Source organism: Malaclemys terrapin, chromosome 6 (genome assembly GCF_027887155.1).
Source record: "Malaclemys terrapin pileata isolate rMalTer1 chromosome 6, rMalTer1.hap1, whole genome shotgun sequence".
NCBI lineage: Eukaryota > Metazoa > Chordata > Testudines > Emydidae > Malaclemys > Malaclemys terrapin.
The window spans coordinates 4,034,450-4,055,617 of NC_071510.1; the positions used below are offsets into that span (position 1 = coordinate 4,034,450).

Sequence of the window (21,168 nt, forward strand, 5' to 3'; positions counted from 1 at the left end):
GCATCTACACTAGAGCTTTTGCCAGTATAAAAACATTGTTAAAAAAGCACCCCTGACATCATATCGCCAAGACTTTCTAGTGTAGACCTGGCCTCAGACGACACTCCACCCTGCCCCACTGATTCCACCGCCCCAGTTTACTAAGACATTTAATCACATTGCAATGACGAATAAATATTAGCTGTCCTATCACCCCCACCCAAAAGAGCATACCACATTACATGTGACAGGTTTCAGAGTGGCAGCATTACATGTGGTCAGTTATTTCAGCAGGTTAGAAAGTAACTTTTAATATGTAAGTAAGATGATGTTTTTTATCAGAAGTCATTATCAAGAAATTGATAAACACTACACTAAGTATCAGAGGGGTAGCCGTGTTAGTCTGAATCTGTAAAAAGCAACAGAGGGTCCTGTGGCACCTTTAAGACTAACAGAAGTATTGGGAGCATAAGCTTTCGTGGGTAAGAACCTCACTTGCATCTGAAGAAGTGAGGTCCTTACCCACGAAAGCTTATGCTCCCAATACTTCTGTTAGTCTCAAAGGTGCCACAGGACCCTCTGTTGCTTACTACATTAAGTGTTTATTGTAACTTTGTTGTGTCTGTAGATTAGCAAAGGATTCTTATGAGCTTTTTTACAAGTTATTCTCTTACTATTATAGGGTCCTTATTATTTGAGCACAGGGTCTCCTGTGTGCTAGGGTCTTTACCGGAAGGACTTTCACATCCTGAAGCAATACCTCAGAAGACAAAACCAGTCTGGAAGAGTCACTGGGGTATGTCTACACTACAATAAGATATCCATGGCTGGCCCATGTCAGTTGACTAGGGCTTGCAGGGCTTGGCCTGTACTGCCATGAAGTTGCAGTGTAGATGTTCCAGCTCAGGGAGGAGCCTAGGTTCTGGGACCTTCCCCTGAGCCCGAACAACCATACTGCAATTTTATAGCCCCACAAGCCTGGGTTAGCTAACATAGGACTGCCGCGGATGTTTTATTGCAGTGTGGACATACCCACTAGGTGACCATACTTCTCCCTTCTATACTGCATATGTACATCTGTTCTGCATGCTCACACAACTCAACACTTCTGCTAGGAAGGGAAGCAGCAGCCTTTTGATTGTACAGCACTACAAAGCTATTCTCAGTCATGGAGAGGAATGAACATCTTGTATTCTGTTCTTCAGGGACTAAACGTAACACTAATGCAATGATCCCACACCTACTACTTCATGAAGTGCTCCCCTACTTCTTATATCGTATTTGCAAATTTTCAATGTAATTTAAGTGTAATTTAGTGCGCATGAACTGACACTTGAATTATTAATATATTATTGATGAGGCAATATGAAACGGACAATCTTGAAAAAGTTTGTTTACAAACCATTTATGAATCCATCAATGCCATATGATTACAATTACAATGTCATCTTTGCAGTCAGTTGATTCTATGACTCATTTATGACTTTGTTTTCACAAGATTAGACAGGTACCTTCCCGGCAGCTATGACAACATGCATAGCCAATACAGATCTTGAAAATTAATAGAACTGGCAAATCAGGAGCAGGTTGATATCTGACAGCTACAAATATAGACCTATGATGGGGAAAAAATCCATACTTTTAACCACCACTGAAAGTGTTTTAATTAAAGCGCTTCAAAACACCTATTTGAAAATAGTAGGCATTTGGCTAGAAAACAGAACTACCCATCATAAATAAGAGTACTCCACATAACTTTCATACACAAATGATTTACAGTCTATTTGAATATCAATAATGAGATGCTTTTTCTCTTTTTCAATAGTTCTCAAATCACAATCTCTAATACTGACCTATTCAGACCAAAGAAAGAACACCCTATTTTCAGAGTAGTTTTCTCTGTCGCTGAAATAATATAAATGATTTCCATTCACATTTTTGTATAATTAACAGTAAATACAATCTGCTTCACAGACTCCTTGAATTCCATTGTAGCTCTGAAATCACAAGTCCTAAATATTAGAATATTTTGAAGTCTTAGGACAATATTAGATTACATCTTTAACAGTTATCTGCAAGTTACTTCCAATTAATTTATTTTTAGCTTCATGAAAATGTGAAATTAGGGTAAGAGAAAAGAGCAAGACATAACCATCAAATTAGAGATCTCAGGACAATTCCACAGAGAAAGCTGCCCCTCCTCCTATGCACTCCCCTAGAGTCTGATGAGTAGCTGTCTCAAATGAATTTTTTTTTTTATCCTTTTACAGTTTCTAAAGTTAGAACTTGAGGACACAAAACATCACAGCTATTGCAAGACCTCATGACCTGCAAGTACTGCTGTAAGAAATAATGATCTTGCCATCCACCATAGACACTTATAGCAATTTGCTAAGTAATCGCTTAAAGGGTGTCCTTAGCTCAAACTGGTTTGTCAACGGGAAATTGCATTTAATAAAATCTGACAATTTATGAGTGGACTTTGAAGTTCAACATAGTGAGAAGAACAATAGTGAAAAGAACAAACCATTTCACATTTCTAGCAGAAAAAAGAAGACAAGGGAACAGTTCTAACGAGTTTTGTGAAACCTTGACAGCAGCATTCTAAGGGGGAAAACATACAGTTTGCATTTTCTACTATTTCCAATACAATTTTGGCATCTCATTTTAGATTTAAAAAAAAAAAACTATTTTCATTGGCTTGATCTTGGTGCTACAGGAACATACAGAGACCACAGCAAGACTATATATCCAACATTAGAAACTATCCTACATTTCCCCCCCACCCAATAAACAATTTATAAACCAAATTCTTTAGAAGCTTCACCAATACATCTTAAAGATAAATAAATCCAGTCTTGAAAACCCACACAAAGGCAACTTAAAAGTCTTTCTTTCTATACTGCCTTTGCAATTATTTCAGAACAGCTCTTTTCCTCACAGGCAAAGATGAGTTTCTCCACCTGGAGATCCTACTGTGAAGTTGTACTCTTGCATATGCACGTGGTAAGACAAATGTTGTCCTGGAAATGAATGTACTATCACAAATTCAACACCATGAACCAAATCCTGCTTGCCTTAGCCATGTGCATTGTTCCATATCACTGCATAATGAAGCAGGGAGACAAGCTCGGTGAAAGCCTTGTATGAATACCAAAATCTGAGTGACAGCAAATAACATTGCGAAAAGAAAAGAAGTCACAAGTTTGCACATTTCCTTTAACAGGGATATAGGGTGTGTGGGAGGTGGGGGAAGTATCAGAGGGGTAGCCGTGTTAGTCTGGATCTGTAAAAAGCAACAGAGGGTCCTGTGGCACATGCGTCTGATGAAGTGGGCATTCACCCATGAAAGCTTATGCTCCAATACATCTGTTAGTCTTAAAGGTGCCACAGGACCCTCTGTTGCTTTTTGTGGGGAGGGGGATTACACTACTAATTTGCATTTATCTGAATACTGTGAAGAAAATTTACCTTGCTTATGGGTCCAAAATGTTAGCCCTAAAACTAAAAAAGAATTAAACCAGAAGTAAGATGGCAGTGCTTGAGGACTCGGCAGGCAATTAAAGTGTGTATTTACATAAAGAGGGCTCTGCCTGATTCATGGGGAGGGGAATAATATACCAAGTCCTTGACTTACAGATCAGCCCACTGCATTAGGAGCAGGAATTATTTTTGCAAATGCCCATTTTCCTGAAGTCCCTATTTAAAATAATGGGTGGAGTCTGAAGAACAACTCCAATAAAAAAGGTTTCAGAGTAGCAGCCGTGTTAGTCTGTATCCGCAAAATAAAAAAGCAGCTCTCATTGGCCATGGCACTAAAATAGCTTCTACAGCTCATGAATAAGGAAGGAATTAACATTCATCTCAGGTACAGGACTTGGAATATTCCTTCTTGGACAACTATCAAAAAAATACCATTTAGACCACAGGATCAGTTCGTTTTAAAAATTACAAGATCTCAGAAACAAGTATTATTGGAAAGCTGGGCTTCTTAACTTACCAGTGCGATACAGCATTCAGCAAATCACCAGCCCGTAATATCAGTACATTCTGAATACCAGGTTAGCTCACATGTCCCCTGCCCCTCATTTTAGCAGCTATTATCTTTAGAACAGCCACAGTTAGGAATTACCATAGGAAAAGTAACTTGGAATCCCAGCTTCAAAATACTATAAAGCATTAATCTCCAACTCTAGTGCTACACAAGGTCTGTTGAAACTGTGTTTGCTTCTTCCCCTACTTGTAATCTTTAAAAATTTAAAGATGGTCTTCAAAAACAAAGGAGTTAAGATTTGTGCCCTTTTTGCTCCATTATGATGTACAAAGACAGCCTGAAAAGGATCCGTCCCGCCCCCCTCTCTCAGTCTCTCTCTAGAAGACTTCCACGATGGCTGGAGGTTTGATACAATGACATCAAATGCAATGGAAGGGAATTGCTTCATAAAAATCACAGATATTAAAAATGGATTGGATGAACTAATAGGACTTCTTCGTTCCTCCGCCAATATAGAATTGTTCCCTATGGTGAACCAGTACAACTAAACTTTTCCAAGCACTGTCCGTGAACTGGTAGTTCGAATAAAAATTCAGATCAATAGGAAAAGCATATATGGTAGCACACTTTGTAAAAATTGGCTTCCAGTATCAGAGGCTGGAAAGAATGATAGCCTTTTCCACCAGCTTCTCCAAGTGGAAGAAATTCAAAGAAGAAAAGATGTGCGATGCACAGTTGCACTCAAGTTAGCTTGCAAAAGATAATTAGGTCAGTCAAAAAAGTAACCGCTGAAATGCATTTAATTGAAAGCGTATTTTGCCCTTTTGGCTAATTATACAAGTGTAGCTACAGTAAGTGAGAAGACTCTCTCAGAAGAAAGGAATAAAAGTAGAAAGACAGCTGACATCTTTACTATACCATGAACCACTAAAATAAGCTTGCCCTCTTTTCATAAGGGGCAAACCAAAGTGGACAATTTCAGGGTACAGCACATGCACTGAAAAACCACCACCAAGCTTAAAATCTAAAGGTTGATACAATGTTTTTACACACAAGGTAGGTTGGGGACAGAATATTACAGGTTTTTATTCCAACATTCGTGGTGATGGTTGCAAGACGATCTTTTCTTGTTTGCATAATTTCCAGCAAAGTTCTCCTTTGAAGATAAGGACTTTCCACGTCTGGTCTCAGCCCAAAGATTGTGTTTTAAAGTTTGAAGAAAGTCTCCTCAGATAACTTAAAGGCTGAAGTGGTTAAAAAAAAAATACTTTTAACACTGTAAAGATTTCTGATGCAGATAATTCAGAGATGGTTTGAATGCCGTAACGTCAAACTTCACGTAGGGCTAGACCCCCAGTGAGAAATGGTCACAATTAGGGGGGGGAAAGCCACCATTAAAAACTCTCCTTTGCATTCAGAACTAAAAAGTTACTTGCATATGTTGTATAACTGCATGCAGCAGGGCTTGGGCGGGTGTGTGGGGGGGAAATTACCCGATACTTACTAACCAGAGGTAAATACAGGAGGAAAGGAAGCAGAATGCCCTGGTGAGAAGGCCACCCCGCATTACCTACAGTCTAAGAAAAGAAACAGCACTGGGATTTCTAGCAAGGTCCCTGGTCCACTGTCCCTGGACCCTGCTTGGAAGCACCATCTTTTATATTATCAGACACCTACTAGCCAGAGGCTAAGTTTCAAGCACCATCTCCCATCTGTTGAAAGGGAGACTAAACTTTCTGGATACTATGAAGAGAGTCTGCTATTGTACTCATTTCTCAGCATTCATTTGAGTCCCCATCCTCTAAGACGTAGTGCCCACCTCTTCTGCTGCTCATAGCTTTCTCAAGCATGAGCAGAGCACTGACTGCTGACAGTTTCACTGGTTATGTCAACACAGAAAATCTCTGAGCCTAGGTCTACAGACTCGGGTTCCGCTATGGTGCTAAAAATACCCATGTAGATGTCTGGGCTTGTGATGGAGCTTGGGCTCTGAAGCCTGGGGAAGAGGGTGGATTACACAGCCTGAGTCCCAATCAGAGCCCAAATATCTACACAGCTATTTTTAGTGCCATAGAGAGAGCTCTGAGAGATGGAGCCTGTAGACCTGGATTCTAAGACTTGCTGCTGCATGAGGTGTTTGTTGTTGTTGTTGCCGCCATTACTATTACCCCAGCTTACTGGATAGCAGTAAAAATAGTCATTAATTTTGTTCTGCTGCAGAAGAGGTGAGCAGCAGCAGAGGCACTGTGGTTGTGTGGTTTGCATCCTCTGGAAGACATCACTGCACTACTTTACATTCGGAAGACTAGAGACTTATTTTAATCAAAACTTACATTCAACAGAATTTTATGGGGTAGGTCCCCAAACTCATGAGGGAAAACTTCCCACTTACTACTGACTAATGGGCATAATTTTTCAAGCCCATGTATGCTGGGCAGTTGAGATGCACACACACAAAAAAGGATAATTAAAATGCCATAGGTCATTATTTACCATATGTATTAAGTGGCTGAAAATAAAACTTTCTGAGTTCCAGACACCAGTGCCACACTTAAAAGGATCACTCCCCATTCTGTCTCAAAAGGGGAAACTACATATAATTGACTTAAATCTGAAATCTTAAGACTAACCGCACAAATGCTTCAAATCCATCATTCAACAATGCATTGCAGCTACGACTATACTTCATGTTCCACTTGTTGAGTATTGTATCGTGCTGTGCGTATAAGCACTATGCTTTCACACTGACTCCTGCTCAAGGAAGGGACCTGTTACTTGTTGTCACAGCTCATCAACTGTAAGGTCCATGTACTATACTAAACAGAAAGCAAGGAAATGAAGATCAGCAGTAATTCAGCCACAGTGTAAGTATGTAGTATTTTTTATTACAACTTAGGCTGTTAAATGTATACATTAACAGTCAGTATGGACACAGTATGCAAGCTAAGAACTACAATAAGAACTTTAGCTTTTTCATTTTCTGATGCATGTGCATTTTAATTTGCAATTTTAATTACTGCATTAGTTTAGTTTTTGGTATTTAATAAGTTAAGATGAACCAATTCTGTGTTTAATTATAAATTGGTGAATTAATTGATAAAAGAAAAATCAATGGAACCCAAATATACCTGCTGTAGTATTAACAACGTTAGACAAGTATACACCTCTACCCTGAGGTAACGTGACCTGATATAACACGAATTCGGATATAATGCGGTAAAGCAGCACTCCGGGGGGGGTGGCGGGACTGCGCACTCCAGCGGATCAAAGCAAGTTCGATAATATGTGGTTTCACCTATAACGTGGTAAGATTTTTTGGCTCCCAAGAACAGCGTTATATCGGGGTAGAGGTGTAACTGCAAAATATCTCACCACTGTGTGATAACTAAGGCCAACGTTGTATACAGTAACTCCCTATGCAGCATTCAAAGAATCACAGAATATCATGGTTGGAAGGGACCTCAGGAGCTCATCTAATCCAATCCCCTGCTCAAAGCAGGACCAACACCAACTAAATCATCCCAGCCAGGGCTTTGTCAAACCTGACCTTAAAAACCTCTAAGGATGGAGATTCCACCACCTCCCTAGGTAACCCATTCCAGTGCTTCACCACCCTCCTAGTGAAACAGTGTTTCCTAATATCCAACCTAGACCTCCCCCACTGCACCATTGCTTCTTGTTCGTGTCCATCTGGTAAGTAACAGATCGTCCATATATTCAGAGATATATGAGGAAAACCAAGTTTTATCAAAAGGACTATGAAAATAATTGCTTTGAGATTAGCGCCAAGCATTTTATTTTGAAACACCTTGCATGTGAGAGTTGTTGCATGGTCTGTCATCACCGGCCTTTGTAGCAATGTATTCTTTTAATCTGTAAAGCCAAGGTCACAACCAGAAGTTTATAGAATAAGATGTGCTTTGTTTATCCCACTCATGGCATTATATTGCCTGAAAGATCCCAAGCCCTTCTCACACAAATCTTAATCTAACCTAATGCAATGAAAAGGTATAAGGAAAAGAGTACATTTCCAACCTCCCTAGTTGTAGTGCATGTATTAAGAAAGAAAGCAAGATATCAGAGTCTTTCTGATAATGTTGTGAGGAAATACACTTCCCATAGTTCTGATCAGCCAGTTTAGAAGTACAGAATTATGTCAACAATTCAGTCGATAACAAACAAAACTATTAAAGTGTGGAAAGAAATAATGTGGTATCTCCAATACCAGAGTCAAAAACGGAAGCTGTTGATTCAACGGCAAATCCTGTTTTTCTCCCTTATTAAGGTAAAGAACTTCACAATAAAACAACACAAAATCCAAGTTTTCTTTGATCTTAAGCTTGGGCTTTCTTGGATAAACCCCAAGACCACTTTAAGAGAGAATAGCAGAAATTGTTATGGCACCACTACTACCCCAGTGAAGCTACACAAAACTCTGCTATACTTCCACGTACTCTGAACATAGAGAGACTTTTTCACAACTGTTATGAAGTGGTTTTTCCCATATCCAAGTGTCTCTTTCTTACCACCCTCCCCCTCCACAGTGCCCACAAAAAAAAAAAAAATATATATATATATATATATATATATATATATATCACAAGTCTGGCCTGTGGCTTTGTTAAAGTTTCACACAGCACTCACAATATGCTAGGTACTTTCCCCTGAGGAGCTCGCACGCTACAGACAAATAAATAAATAAAAGGTAAAAATGAGTATAGTGGTCAAGGTGGGGATGGGCCACGGCATAACAATTAAAAGGTTTTCTGTAAATAAAAAAGCTATTAATAAAAAAGCCAATTAATCCTCTTTACATCTCATACTTGTCAGTGTAAGTTAGTGCCCCATAGGCCTCATAACTGCAGCTGGTCTTTAGAAGAAACCTTGTGCATAGATGTAAGCACAGGAGACAACATAGATACATTTGCATGAGAAGCTGATAAATGGTCAAATGAAGTTGGTATTGATGGGGCAACAAAGAAGGTGGGCAGGGGCAGAGCAGTTATGCAGAGACTTCGGTGACTGCTTCAAACCTCAGGTGGATGGGGAGTCAGTGAAGGGATGACATGGTCTAAACAACAGGCAAGGAAGGAATTGAAGAGGGGTGATGTGAGTGTCAGGAAGATCAGAAAGAAGAACATTGCAGTAATGAAGTCAGGCAATCATGAGGGCCTAAATGAGATATTTAGCTGAAGGGATAGAAAAAGGACAGATCAGAGAAATATTGTGGTCGAAGAAGCAACGGTATTTGCATATAGCTTAAGTGTGTGAGGTAAGGAAAAAGAAATAAAAAATACCTTCCAAATTAAAGTCTTGAGTGACAAGGAAGATGGTGGTGTTTTCTACAGAGACAGATGGAGCAGTTGGGAAGGTGTGAAAGAAAACAGAAGGAGCTTGGTACTAGTCATGTTAAACTTAAACTGATGGTGAGGCATCCAAGGACAGATATCAGAGATGCATGCTGTAGTGCAGGATTAGATAGAACAGGGGTTCTCAAACTGGGGGTCAGGACCCCTCAGGGGGTCATGAAGTTATTACATGGGGGTCGCGAGCTGTCAGCCTGCACCCCAAACCCCGCTTCACCTCCAGCATTTATAATAGTGTTAAATATAAAAAAAAAAGTTTTAAATTTATAATGTGGGTTGTACTCAGAGGTTTGCTGCGTGAAAGGGGTCACCAGTACAAAAGTTTGAGAACCATTGAGACAGAAGGAGATAAAACTAGCTGTAAAATAAAAAAAATAAAGAGGAAGGGGCTCAGAGGTAATTACAGAGACAGTGGTGGAGGACAGACGGAAGAGAACTATCAGAGAGCTAGGAGAAGAATTACAGGACAGTTTTGCAGCATTCCAGGGAGTGCGCTCAGGAAGACTGACCTCTGCTGCTTTTGATATCATCAAGGAGGGTAGGAATGGAATAGAAGTCTTGAGACTTGGCCAGGAAGAGATCTTTAGAACTGCAAGCAGTTTAGAGGAGAGAATGGAAGCTAGATTGGAAGAATTTAAAAATGACTAGGACATATTAGATGTCTTCAAGTTACCAGGGCCTGATGAAATACATCCTAGAATCCTCAAGGAGCTAACTGAGGAGATATCTGAGCCATTAGCAATTATCTCTGAGAAGTCATGGAAGACAGGAGAGATTCCACAAGACTGGAAAAGAGCAAATATAGTGCCCATCTATAAAAAAGAGAAATAAGGACAACGTGGAGAATTACAGACCAGTCAGCTTAACTTCTGTACCCAAAAAGATAATAGAGCAAATAATTAAGCAATCGTTTGCAAACATCTAGAAGATAATAAGGTGATAAGTAACAGTCAGCATGGATTTGTCAAAAAAACAAATTGTGTCAAACCAATCTGACAGCTTTTTTTGACAGGGTAACAAGCCTTGTGGATGCGGGGGGGGGGGGGGGGGGGGAGGGCGGGAAAGCAGTAGACGTGGTAGATCTTGACTTTAGTCAAACTTTTGATTCTGTCTTACATGATCGTCTCATAAACGAACTACGGAAATAAAACCTAGATAAGGGGTGGGCAAACTACGGCCAGGGGGCCGCATCCAGCCCTTCAGACATTTTAATCCGGCCCTTGAGCTCCTGCCGGGGAGCGGGATCCAGGGCTTGCCCCGCTCCGCGGGCTCCCGGAAGCAGCAGCATGTCCCACTTCCGGCTCCTACACATAGGGGCAACCCGGAGGCTCCACATGCTGCCCTCACCGCAAGCACCGCCTCCGCAGCTCCCATTGGCCGGGAACCTCGCAGAGCCGGGGCAGCACGCAGAGCCGCCTGGCCGGCACCGCGCCTCTGCGTAGGAGCCGGAAAGGAGACATGCTGCTGCTTCCAGGAGCTGCTTGAGATAAGTGCCACCCGGAGCCAGAGCCCCTGACCTCCTCCCGTGCCCCAACCCCCTCCCCCAGCCCTGATCCCTCTCCTGCCCTCCGAACCCCTAGGTCCCACTCTCCTGCACCCCAGAGCCCACACCACCAGCTGGAGCCCTCACCACCACCCCCCACACCCCAACCCCTTGCCCCCATCCAGAGCCCCCTCCCGCACACTGAACTCCTCATTTCTGGCCCCACCCCAGAGCCTGCAGCCCCAGACAGAGCCCTCACCCTTTCCCACACCCCAACTCCCAATTTCATGAGCATTCATGGCCCACCATACAATTTCCATACCCAGATGTGGCCCTTGGGCCAAAAAGTTTGCCCACCCCTGACCTAGATGGAGCTACTATAAGGTGGGTGCATAACTGGTTGAAAAATCGTTCCCAGGGAGTAATCATCAGTGGTTAACAGTCATGCTGGAAGGGCATAACGAGTGGGGTCCTGCAGGGATCGGTTCTGGGTCTGGTTCTGTTCAATATCTTCTTCAATGATTTAGATTATAAGTGTTCTCTCTATGCCATTAAGTTTTGCGGATGATACCAAGCTGGGAGGAGTTGCAATTGCTTTGGAGGATAGGATTAAAATTCAAAATGATCTGGACAAACTGGAGAAATGGTCTGAAGTAAATAGGATGAAATTCAATAAGGACAAATGCAAAGTACTCCATTTAGGAAGGAACAATCCGTTGCACACATACAAAATGGAAATGACTGCCTACGAAGGAGTACTGTGGAAAGGGATCTGGAGGCCTTAGTGGACCACAAGCTAAATATGAGTCAGTGAAATGCTGTTGCAAAAAAAACATCATTCTGGAATGTATTAGCAGGAGTGTTATAAGCAAGACATGAGAAGTAATTCTTCTGCTCTACTCTGCTCTGATTAGGCCTCAACTGGAGTATTGTATCCAGTTCTGGGCGCCACATTTCAGGAAGGATGTGGACAAATTGGAGAAAGTCTAGAGAAGAGCGACAAAAATGATTAAAGATCTAGAAATCATGAACTATAAGGGAAGATTGAAAAAATTGGGTTTGTTTAATCTGGAAAAGAGAAGTCTGAGAGGGGACATGATAACAGTTTTCAAGTATGTAAAAGGTTGATATAAAGAAGAGGAAGAAAAATTGTTCTTCTTAACCTCTGAGGATAGGACAAGAAATAATGGGCTTAAATTGCAGCAAGGGAGGTTTAGGTTTAACTGTCAGGGTGGTTAAGCACTGAAATAAATTGCCTAGGGAGGTTGTGGAATCTCCATCACTGGAGATTTTTAAGAGCAGGTTAGACAAACACCTGTCAAGAATGGTCAAGATAATTAGCCCTGCCACAAGTGCAGGGGACTGGACTAGATGGTCTCTCAAGGTCCCTTCCAGTTCTATGATTCTATGAATCCAGAATGAAGATGAAGGAGAGAACTCAAAGCAATTGTCGTAAACTGCACATTCAATGAGTTCAAAGGCAGGGTAGGTAGAGAGGCAGGCAAGCGTTGATGGTTAGCTTTGAAGATAGAGGAGATTAGACCATAATGTATTGGGAGTGAAGGGTATGCTTGTGTTCATTTTAAACAATGTGATTTACAAGGTACTTGTGCATAAAGAAGCATGCTGTGGCTCACCACCCTAGGAACATTCTAGAGAAGGCCAGGGGGTGGGGGGTGAGCTCAACATGTGGAGTGGAGAAGTATAAGCATGTGATGAACAAATCCATATATGGAAAGATTAAATATGATTGGTTAGAGGTTTGTGTTATATAACTTGTTATGTAAGTACCATGTGCTATAAAATAGCAATGGGAGAGGCTCCTTGCTGGAGGGATTCTGATTTTTTGTACCAGGGGCTCTCCCTTTGTGCACATTGTATAAAGCCTTGTTGAATCAAATTGAACTGAATCGAATCGAAGTCCCTTGATTCTGCCCAGCATCTGACTCATTGAGAACCACAAAATCCCAACAGTTTCTTGGCGCAGCGAGCAGGGTGGGAAATATCCTTCAGGATCACATCCTACAATCAAATTAGAGGGTAAGTTTGTTCATTTTTTATTTGGTTGTGTGTCTCTGACCTGACTGGTGACTCTCATACCTTTTGTAGTAAGCAAGTCTTGGTGCTGGGGAATTCAGGGGGTTTGTTGCAGTCTTAATACATTGTACTTAGTGTGGGGGCTGGCTAAACTGTAAGTTCCTCTAAGTGTTGTTGAAGTGGGAAATCAAAGAGGCTATAAGGACCAACAGTTAGTGTAAGGGTGGGTATACCCATAAGTATCTCTAGCTAGTGTGTTGGCTGGCCCAGATCTCCTAATTGGGCATTGTTATTGTGCAGATCAGATAATTTGGAAAAAGGATTCATTTGCTGATTGGGCATTTCAGTCTGGGATGTTTGATTTGAATAAATTGTTATTAGTCCGTAAACAGAATTGTATTTAAAAATTTGGAGATTGGAGGATATTTAGGTTAAAAAAAAAAAGAAGAAGGGGAAAGATGAAGGGATATAGTGATCCACAATATGAAGAGTGTATAATTAGTGCTTTTATAACTATTGTAGCAGTAAGTTTATGAGTTTTCTTGTGGAGATAGTTTGGCTGTATGACTGAAATAAAGAAGGATGACCACCCCCCATTACAGGTGGGCAACACTGATTTTGTGCATAACCCACACTATTTATCAGAGGAGGAGGATGTCTTCAGTGTAGATGTAAGGTGTCTGGCTGTAAAATCTGCCGTCTCAGTATGACAAGGCATCGAAACAAGGATATCCAACACACGATGATTATCCGACTAAACATCCACATTATGTTGCCTGTTGGTGTATGGGGTTAAAAAACAGCAAAGAGAAGGACAAAATGGCTGGTATGTGTTTAATTGTTGATTATGAACAGCTGGTTAGAAAGGGTATGTCTTCACTACCCGCCGTAATGGCGGGTAGCAATCAATTTATCCTGGATCGATATATTGCGTCTCGTTAAGAAGTGATATATCGATCCCCGAACGCGTCGACTCCGGAACTCCACCAGAGCGAGCGGCAGTAGCGCAGTCGACGGGGGAGCCGCGGCCGTCGATCCCGCGCCGTCTGGACCCCAGGTAATTCGATCCAAGATACTTCGACTTCAGCTACGCGAAAGTTGCGTATCTTGGATCAATCCCCCCCCCCAGTGTAGACCAGCCCAAAGTGTGATGTGCTAAAAGGAAGGGTGGGAGAGTTAGAAGCAGAGGTAGAAAAAAAACTGCAAGCAGAAGCAAAAAAGTATAAAGAAGCAGACTTGCAGGGAAAGAGATCTTGTCTCTCAGCACCTTTGGACTCTACATGTGGAACATGGGGATATCAGTCTAGTTTCATGGCTCCGGTGAGAGTGTACACAGTCCCTAATCCTAATCAAGGGGAAGGGGATCCTGCTACTGTTAGTCACCTAGAGCACAATCCTATGAGTCTATCAGACTTGCGGAGCATGTTAAAAGAATTGCCATCTTTGCAGCTTAATAACCCAAACCTACCCTTCTGGGAAAAGGTACAGGAGCGAATGGTAGTGGGAGGCTTACATGCTTTTGATGATCACGTAGTGTTTTCAGTCTTGGACATTAGCAATGGCTTTTGGTCTGTTCCTGTGCACCCTAACAGTCAATTTTGGTTTGCATTTACTGTTAAAGGGAAGCAATATATCTTTACTCACCTAAGCCAGGGTTTTTATAACTCACCTACTTTGTTTCATAGAGCGTTAGCTGATGGCTTCTTGAGTTGTACAGCATGTTGATGATCTTATCTCCAAACCAGATTGCCAAATGCACATGAAAGACTTAGAAGTGATCCTGCAGCACTTGGCAGACAGTGGGGTAAAATGTAATGCTAGAAAGGCTCAGACTGCGAAGGAGGAAGTATCATATCTGGGGTATCTAATATCCAAGCGGTACAAACGTTTAACTGTTGACCGCATTGAGGCTATTAATTCAGGCCCATGACCAATTACGGTCAGGGGAGTTAGGAAAGTGTTGGGGCTATTCAATTTCTGCCGAACTCAAATCCCAAATTATTCAAGGATTGTCCAGCCCCTTAATAATCTCCTGAAGGGTGCTGGTGGACCACATGATGCAATTGAATGGACACTTGAATGCGAACAGGCATTTACCACATTGAAAACAGAGGCTAAGTACTGCCTCAGGGTTGGGACTTCCTAATCCATTAATGCCTTTTACATTGTACACGCATGTCAGTGAGGGACATATGGCAGCAGTGTTAACACAAAAACATGGGGACAAACAGTGCCCAGTAGCATACTATTCTTCTAAACTAGATGCTGTCGCTCAAGCAATGCCACCATGCCTCCAGGCAGTGGAAGGAGCTTCTATGGCCCTAAGTCAGGCCTCACCACTTACTGGTGCACAGGATGTAAATATTGTCGTGCCTCATGCTGTCCTTGCTATTTTAATCAGGAAAGAAATCTTCGGCAGTCTATGTTGCAAGATGGACTCGATGGGAAACGAGCTTGCTAATGCCTTCGGTACATCTGCAATGAGCATCATCACTAAACCCTGCCACCCCCATCCCTACCCCAGATGAGGGACACCCGCATCATTGTTGCCTTAAGGAAGAGCCCTTGGATCTCCCATTGGTAAAAGAAACTGAAATACCTGGTGCCCCATGCCTATACGTGGATGGTTCTTCCTTCTATGTGGACGGCCAGCGACACACAGGATGAGCCGTTTGTACTCAAGATGGGCAGCTGGTGACACATGGCAGTTTACCTGGAGCATCGGCACAAGTAGCAGAACTACAGGCATTATTGCAGCATGTGAAGCTGCGGACGGTCATGCTGTAAATATATATACTGATTCTAGATACGCGTTTGGGGTTGTACATGATTATATTAACTTGTGGGTAAATCAGGGATTTCTGACAAGTACAAGATCCCCAATACAAATGGGGGGTAGTGGAGAAACTTCATGCAGCCATGCAGAAACCTACCGAAGTAGCAATGATAAAAGTGAAGGCCCACACAAAAGGGACAGACCCTCATAGCAAGGGAAACCAAAGGGCAGACGAGCTAGCTAAACAAGCAGCAGTGGAAGGTAAAGAGACACAATTGATTGCAGCAACACAGCCTCTCATAAAAACCCCAAACTTTTTTGAATTACAGGACATTCAACACGCTGCACCAAGGGCAGAGAAGTGGTTATGGATGGATAATGGGGGCAAACTGTGTGATGATAACACTTGGAGAGTGTTTAGTGTTACCAAATGAGGTGATGGGAACTATGAGACAAGTGTATCACATGTTGGGACATGATGGAGCATGTTTATGTGAGGAGGTGTGTAACGTGTGCTCAATATAATTCTGCTCCCACAGTGAAAATAAGAATGCGACATCAGCCAAGACCAACACAGCCCTTCACGCAGTTACAAATGGATTTCATTGGGCCCCTGCCAAGATGCAGAGGGAAAGAATATGTTCTGGTGATCTTGGATCACTTTACTAAGTGGGTAGAAGCTTTCCCAGTGGCGAAGGCCACTGCGTCTGATGTAGCTAAAATACTGATGACCGAAATAATTCCCCAATGGGGACTTCCATGCTTCACTGATAGTGACCAAGTACCCATTTTACAGGGAAAGGCAGGGTCACCAACCTACAAGTGGTTCTCATGTCTATGAGAGCCAGTCCTACTAATCCACATTCCTTATCTCCTTTTGAAATCCTGACAGGGCGGGCGATGAGCACGCCAGGAAATCTGTGCATTGGTGGGGGGGAATTGTATGTCATGGGTGACCAGCTTGCTGAATATTGCAAATTGTTATCTCTGTGTGTCTCACAGGACTCCCCAACTGAACCAGACCCAAAGGCTGGCAAAGAGGACACGTGTGAGGTGCAGCCCGGTGATCAGGTGATGGTGAAAGCCTACAGAAAACGAATCTTTGAACCAGCCTGGACTGGTCCTCACACGGTTCTCTTGGTAACGCCTTCAGCAGCCCGGGTCACTGGAATTCCAATTTGAGTGCACCTGTCACAAGTAAAAGTATACACGGGTGAGACTCAACATGGGGCACAACAATCCCTGTTTACTCTGTGTACTCCTGGGAAGACATTCTTAATATTGTTAAGTGTTTTCATTTAATATTCCCAGTTTAAAATTGATGTAGGAATTTTTTGTGGTCTACTAATTGTTTTGAGTGGTTTCTGAAACTTGAAAGTTTTTTAGAGGTCTCATCTTAATAATGCTGCAGTGTCTTTCAGTGTTTTATTGATGTAATCACCTGGGAAGGAGCCCCTGGATCAGATGTAAATGCCATTACTCAAGCTATCAAATCCAATAATAGGGACTGGGTTAAAAAATGGTTAGTAGCAGGAATGACAGTTTATTGTGGTGAGAGTAGGGCTCATGTCTAATCAACTTAGATATTACCTTAACTCAGCAACACAGTTGGTTAGGTCCTAACTGTTGTATTCAGCCATCTATTAACAACTACCAAAATGCATGAGCAAGCATTGGTCTAGGCGTGTGGAAGAATTGTGTTATCATCCTGGCATGGTGTTCAACATGAAAGTTGCAGCCCTGATAGGAGACTCGCTCGTGTCACAGATGCCATGTTGGGTGAGAGCTGCAGTTCTCAAAGACTGAATGTCTTCACCTTCGATGGTGGCAGGGGAGTGGTCCCTATCAATAACAGGGGCATGTTGGGATGGTCATTCCATCCTTGAAGAGGTGTTAATTCCTGTGGGTTGGGCTCCTGAATTGGAGGCTCAGCCTGTCCACCCACTCCCATTCTCATGTCACAGACACCTGTTTAGAATAAGGGCCGGAGATAACTATATCGTTTTCCCATGGGACCAATGTAAATCCCAACAGGAGGGAAAAGAAACAGGACAGCAATGGACTGAAGGAAAGAATGCAGGGGCTAGAATGGTTAAGAGGATTGGGATACTGGGGTAGATGGATAGAGCAGACAGGACACATACAGAAAGGGGTGTTGAGTATAGAAAGGTAAAATGAAGGTGAGGAGTGAAATAATGAAGGATTTTATCAATTTAGCCTTTGAAATAAGCAAATTCCTGTATGGAGAGGGATATGGCATAGAGAAAGGAGTGTTTAAAGGACAGAGTCAAAGACTGCATATAAGCAAAAGGGATTGTGAAATGCATTACTGTTTGACCAGAAAGATGGCAGAGATGAAGAAGAAGAAAGAAACATTGCAATGAAATAAGAAACAGGAGCAGAGGAAACAAATGGTGGAAGAGCGAAGTCAATGCTGGAGGGAGACCATGGACATCTTGAAAGGGACAGAGGTCACATCAGGCACAGGTGGAACCTGACGAGCAGGGTGCAAGTGGTCTATGTTAAAAGAGATGAAGTGGCAATCAGAAAAAGGGAACTTAGATAATGAGAGCTCTGAGATGAAGAGATAGCTGGTGAAGTCAGTGTCAAGTGATCAGTTTTTCTACTGAATGGATGATCTGATTCACAGTTGAAGATCAAATGAGTGAAGGCAAGGAGTTGTGTAGTTAATGAATCCAATGAGACATCAACACAGAAATTGAAATCACCAAGAATAAGTGTGGGAGGTTGTGATGAGAGGAAAAAGGAGTCACATGTCAAATCTGAGAGAAAGCTGGCTGGGGAAGAGTCAAGGGGCAGTAGATGACAGCAACATGGAGTAGGAAGAGAGTCTGCTGGAGTTTGCTCAAACAAGGAGATGGAGCGGAAAGGCAGGAATGATTTATAGAAGCAGCAGGAAAGGGAAAAGAGGAACCCAAGACCCTCACTAAGTAATGAGGCTGGGTGGTACAGACAGAGGCACCACTAAATTTGTAGTATCATACCCAAGAACCAACAGATTAAGTAAAACAGCAGCTGCTAAAATATTCAAACACTTTATTTTGGATTATCTGAAGACATCCACCAGGACCCTGGTTAAGGAATTTGAGAGTCAACTGTTCTTGAGATTTGATGAATATAGAAGGACACACAAAGCTCATTTACCACACAACTTGCCAGTCATAAGGAAACCCAGTTGAAAGATTCAGCAGAATAGTATTAATAGTCTCCTGAACCCTGACTGACAAATACAAGTCCACCTAGAAAATTTAAACCAAGCAGTGCAAACCTATAACTGTACCAAGCATGAAACAATTAGTTATTCTCTACTTCTCCAGCTTTATGAAAGGTCTCCAAGGTTATACATAGATAACCTTTTTGATTTTGAACAGAACAAAGGGGGCAATAACGATGCCAGGTACACAGACTGATAAAGAAAAATGCTAAAAAGAGCCTGTGAAATAATTATGAAAGCAGTGTGGAAAAGGGGAAGCCTAGTGCAACTGGAAAGCTCCGAGCAGTGTTTTTAGAATCCTAGTAAGAAAGCTGTCTGAATTTGGCAGGACACGAACACTCAGTTCGTACCACTGATGAGTCATTAGGGACAGAAGAAATGGATATTCAGCCACACACACCATCCCCTGTTGTGACTGTCAACTCCAGACAGATGAAATCACCAAAAGAAATTTACATTTATCACTTACAGTACTTGAGAGCTACCCACATTATCAGTCATGTTGCCTTCAAACAGGGGCAGTAGCTGTAAAACCCTGCAATCAATGACCTAACCTCTAGCAGGTCAGCTTTCTGCCTGCTGATGGGAAATACCAAAAGCATAGGAAGGCTAGAGTTATTAGCACTTTAACTAAAGTATATGGATTGCCCCATGAAATCATGATTTTAAAATCTATTAATTTAATGTAGTTTTGAAGAGGGGAGTGATGCAGGGCTGTGGAAAAGTAAAGCTATAGTTTGGTACCAGTGTTTATGTAGGACATAGCAACATTTTTATCCTAGAAACATGGTATTACGCTGAGCATTGTGCTCAAAGGGAATGTTAAAATGGGAGACGGAGCTGCAAACTGGAGCATTGGGTGGAGCTATTCCTGGTGGCTCCCATCTAGGAGACTGGCAGCACCACTGCAGGGAGGAAGAAAGAGGCAGCAAGGGCAAAAAAGAGACCGGGGCAGTGTGGGGAAAGGAGCTACAGGGATTAGTGAGGCCATGGGGAAAGGACCTGGCCCTGCAGCCTGACTGGAGCCCTTCCCCTGGCTGCTGGGGCACCTGATGGCTGGCCAGGCCCAGTGCCGAGTGGGGCCAGGGGTCAGGGTGGCTCTGCACAGAGGGGAGCCCTGCCCTAGGAAGCGAAAGAGGAGAAGTTATTGTGAACTGATCGCTCTACTCCCAAGGTGATGAAGTTGTGCCCCCCCATCCCTACCTTCCTCCCATCCAGGGGGCGAGCGGGCCAGGTGTGAAGATGAGGCACCATGGGGAAGGGGGGAACGAGGAGATGGGGGGCGCCGTGTGAAGGAGGGTCACCTGGCTCCCCGAGAGGAGAGGGAATAGGGGGCAGCCGGCAATCCGGGAGGGGGCGCCCCACAACCCCTGGGGGGAAGGGGGGGAGCACTTTGCAAGGGGGGATGTGGGAAGAAGGTGGCGCCGTAGGGGGGGGGACTGTGTCCCCCGGGTCCCTGCACGGGGGTGGGCCAGGTCCCCGCGGGGGGGGGGGAGGGGCGCGGGGCGGGGGCCAGGTCCCCGCGGGGGGGGGGGAGGGGCGCGGGGCGGGGGTCGGGCCCCCCGGGGTGCAGTCGGGGGGTCCCGGCACGGGGGGGCGGGTCCCGCTCACGTGTGAGGCCGAGCTGCAGCATCCCATGGCGGGCGCGGGTCTCTGTCCCGGGGGAGCCGGGCCGGGGGTCCCCGCTAGGCACCGGGCATCCAAGCGCCGCGATCACCCGCCCCAGGGCAGTGGGGCGCCGCTCCGGCCTCGCCCAGCTCCTCCGCGCGGGCGGGCGGGCGGGTCGGTCACTGGAGCTCGGCTGCGGCTCGAGTCCCTCGGCAGCGCCGCCCCGCGCTCCTCATCCTCCCCCGGCGGCGGCGCGACGCGGCGGCGGCTCAGTAGAAAGGGGCGGGGCCTGGTCCGCTCACCAACCCGCCGAGACCGCAAAGTGCGGCGGGCGCCGAGTGCCGGCTCAGCGCGCCCGCCCGGGCAGGGATTGGTGGCGCGCCGCAGCCATTTCCGCCCTCCGTGAGGGAGATAGAGCGTATGCACTGCTGTCCGTCGCAGAAAGGGCTCGGCCCACTTCCGGCCCGAGAGGCGGCTCTACTCCTGCCTCCTCTCCACCCAGTCAGCTGTCCGTGTCCTTCCCTGGGGCAGCTGTGCGAGTGGCTGCCTGTGGCTCCCCCCTGCATAGCTGCCTGTCTGCCCCACCCTCACTGTATGTAGGGGGACCAGCTGTCCCAAGGTGATACGGACAGTCCTGATTTGGGGGTCTTTTTCTTGTAGAGGCTCCTATTACCCCGCACAACCCCATCC

At 44.0% G+C, this 21,168-nt stretch overlaps 1 protein-coding gene across 2 annotated transcripts in view; it reads right to left on the reverse strand.

Moving 5' to 3' along the window:
* Positions 1-20,693, reverse strand: part of SLC44A1 (solute carrier family 44 member 1) — a 105,887-nt gene extending 85,194 nt beyond the window's left edge. The window contains exon 1 of one of the 2 annotated variants that reach the window (XM_054031267.1): positions 20,482-20,689. In XM_054031267.1, the coding sequence (XP_053887242.1) occupies positions 20,482-20,508 (27 nt within the window). In that variant the 5' untranslated portion in view covers positions 20,509-20,689. Of the gene's footprint in view, positions 1-20,481 lie in introns of both variants that reach the window. The other variant, XM_054031265.1, reaches the window with a different exon arrangement.
* Between the last annotated feature and the right edge of the window lie 475 nt (positions 20,694-21,168).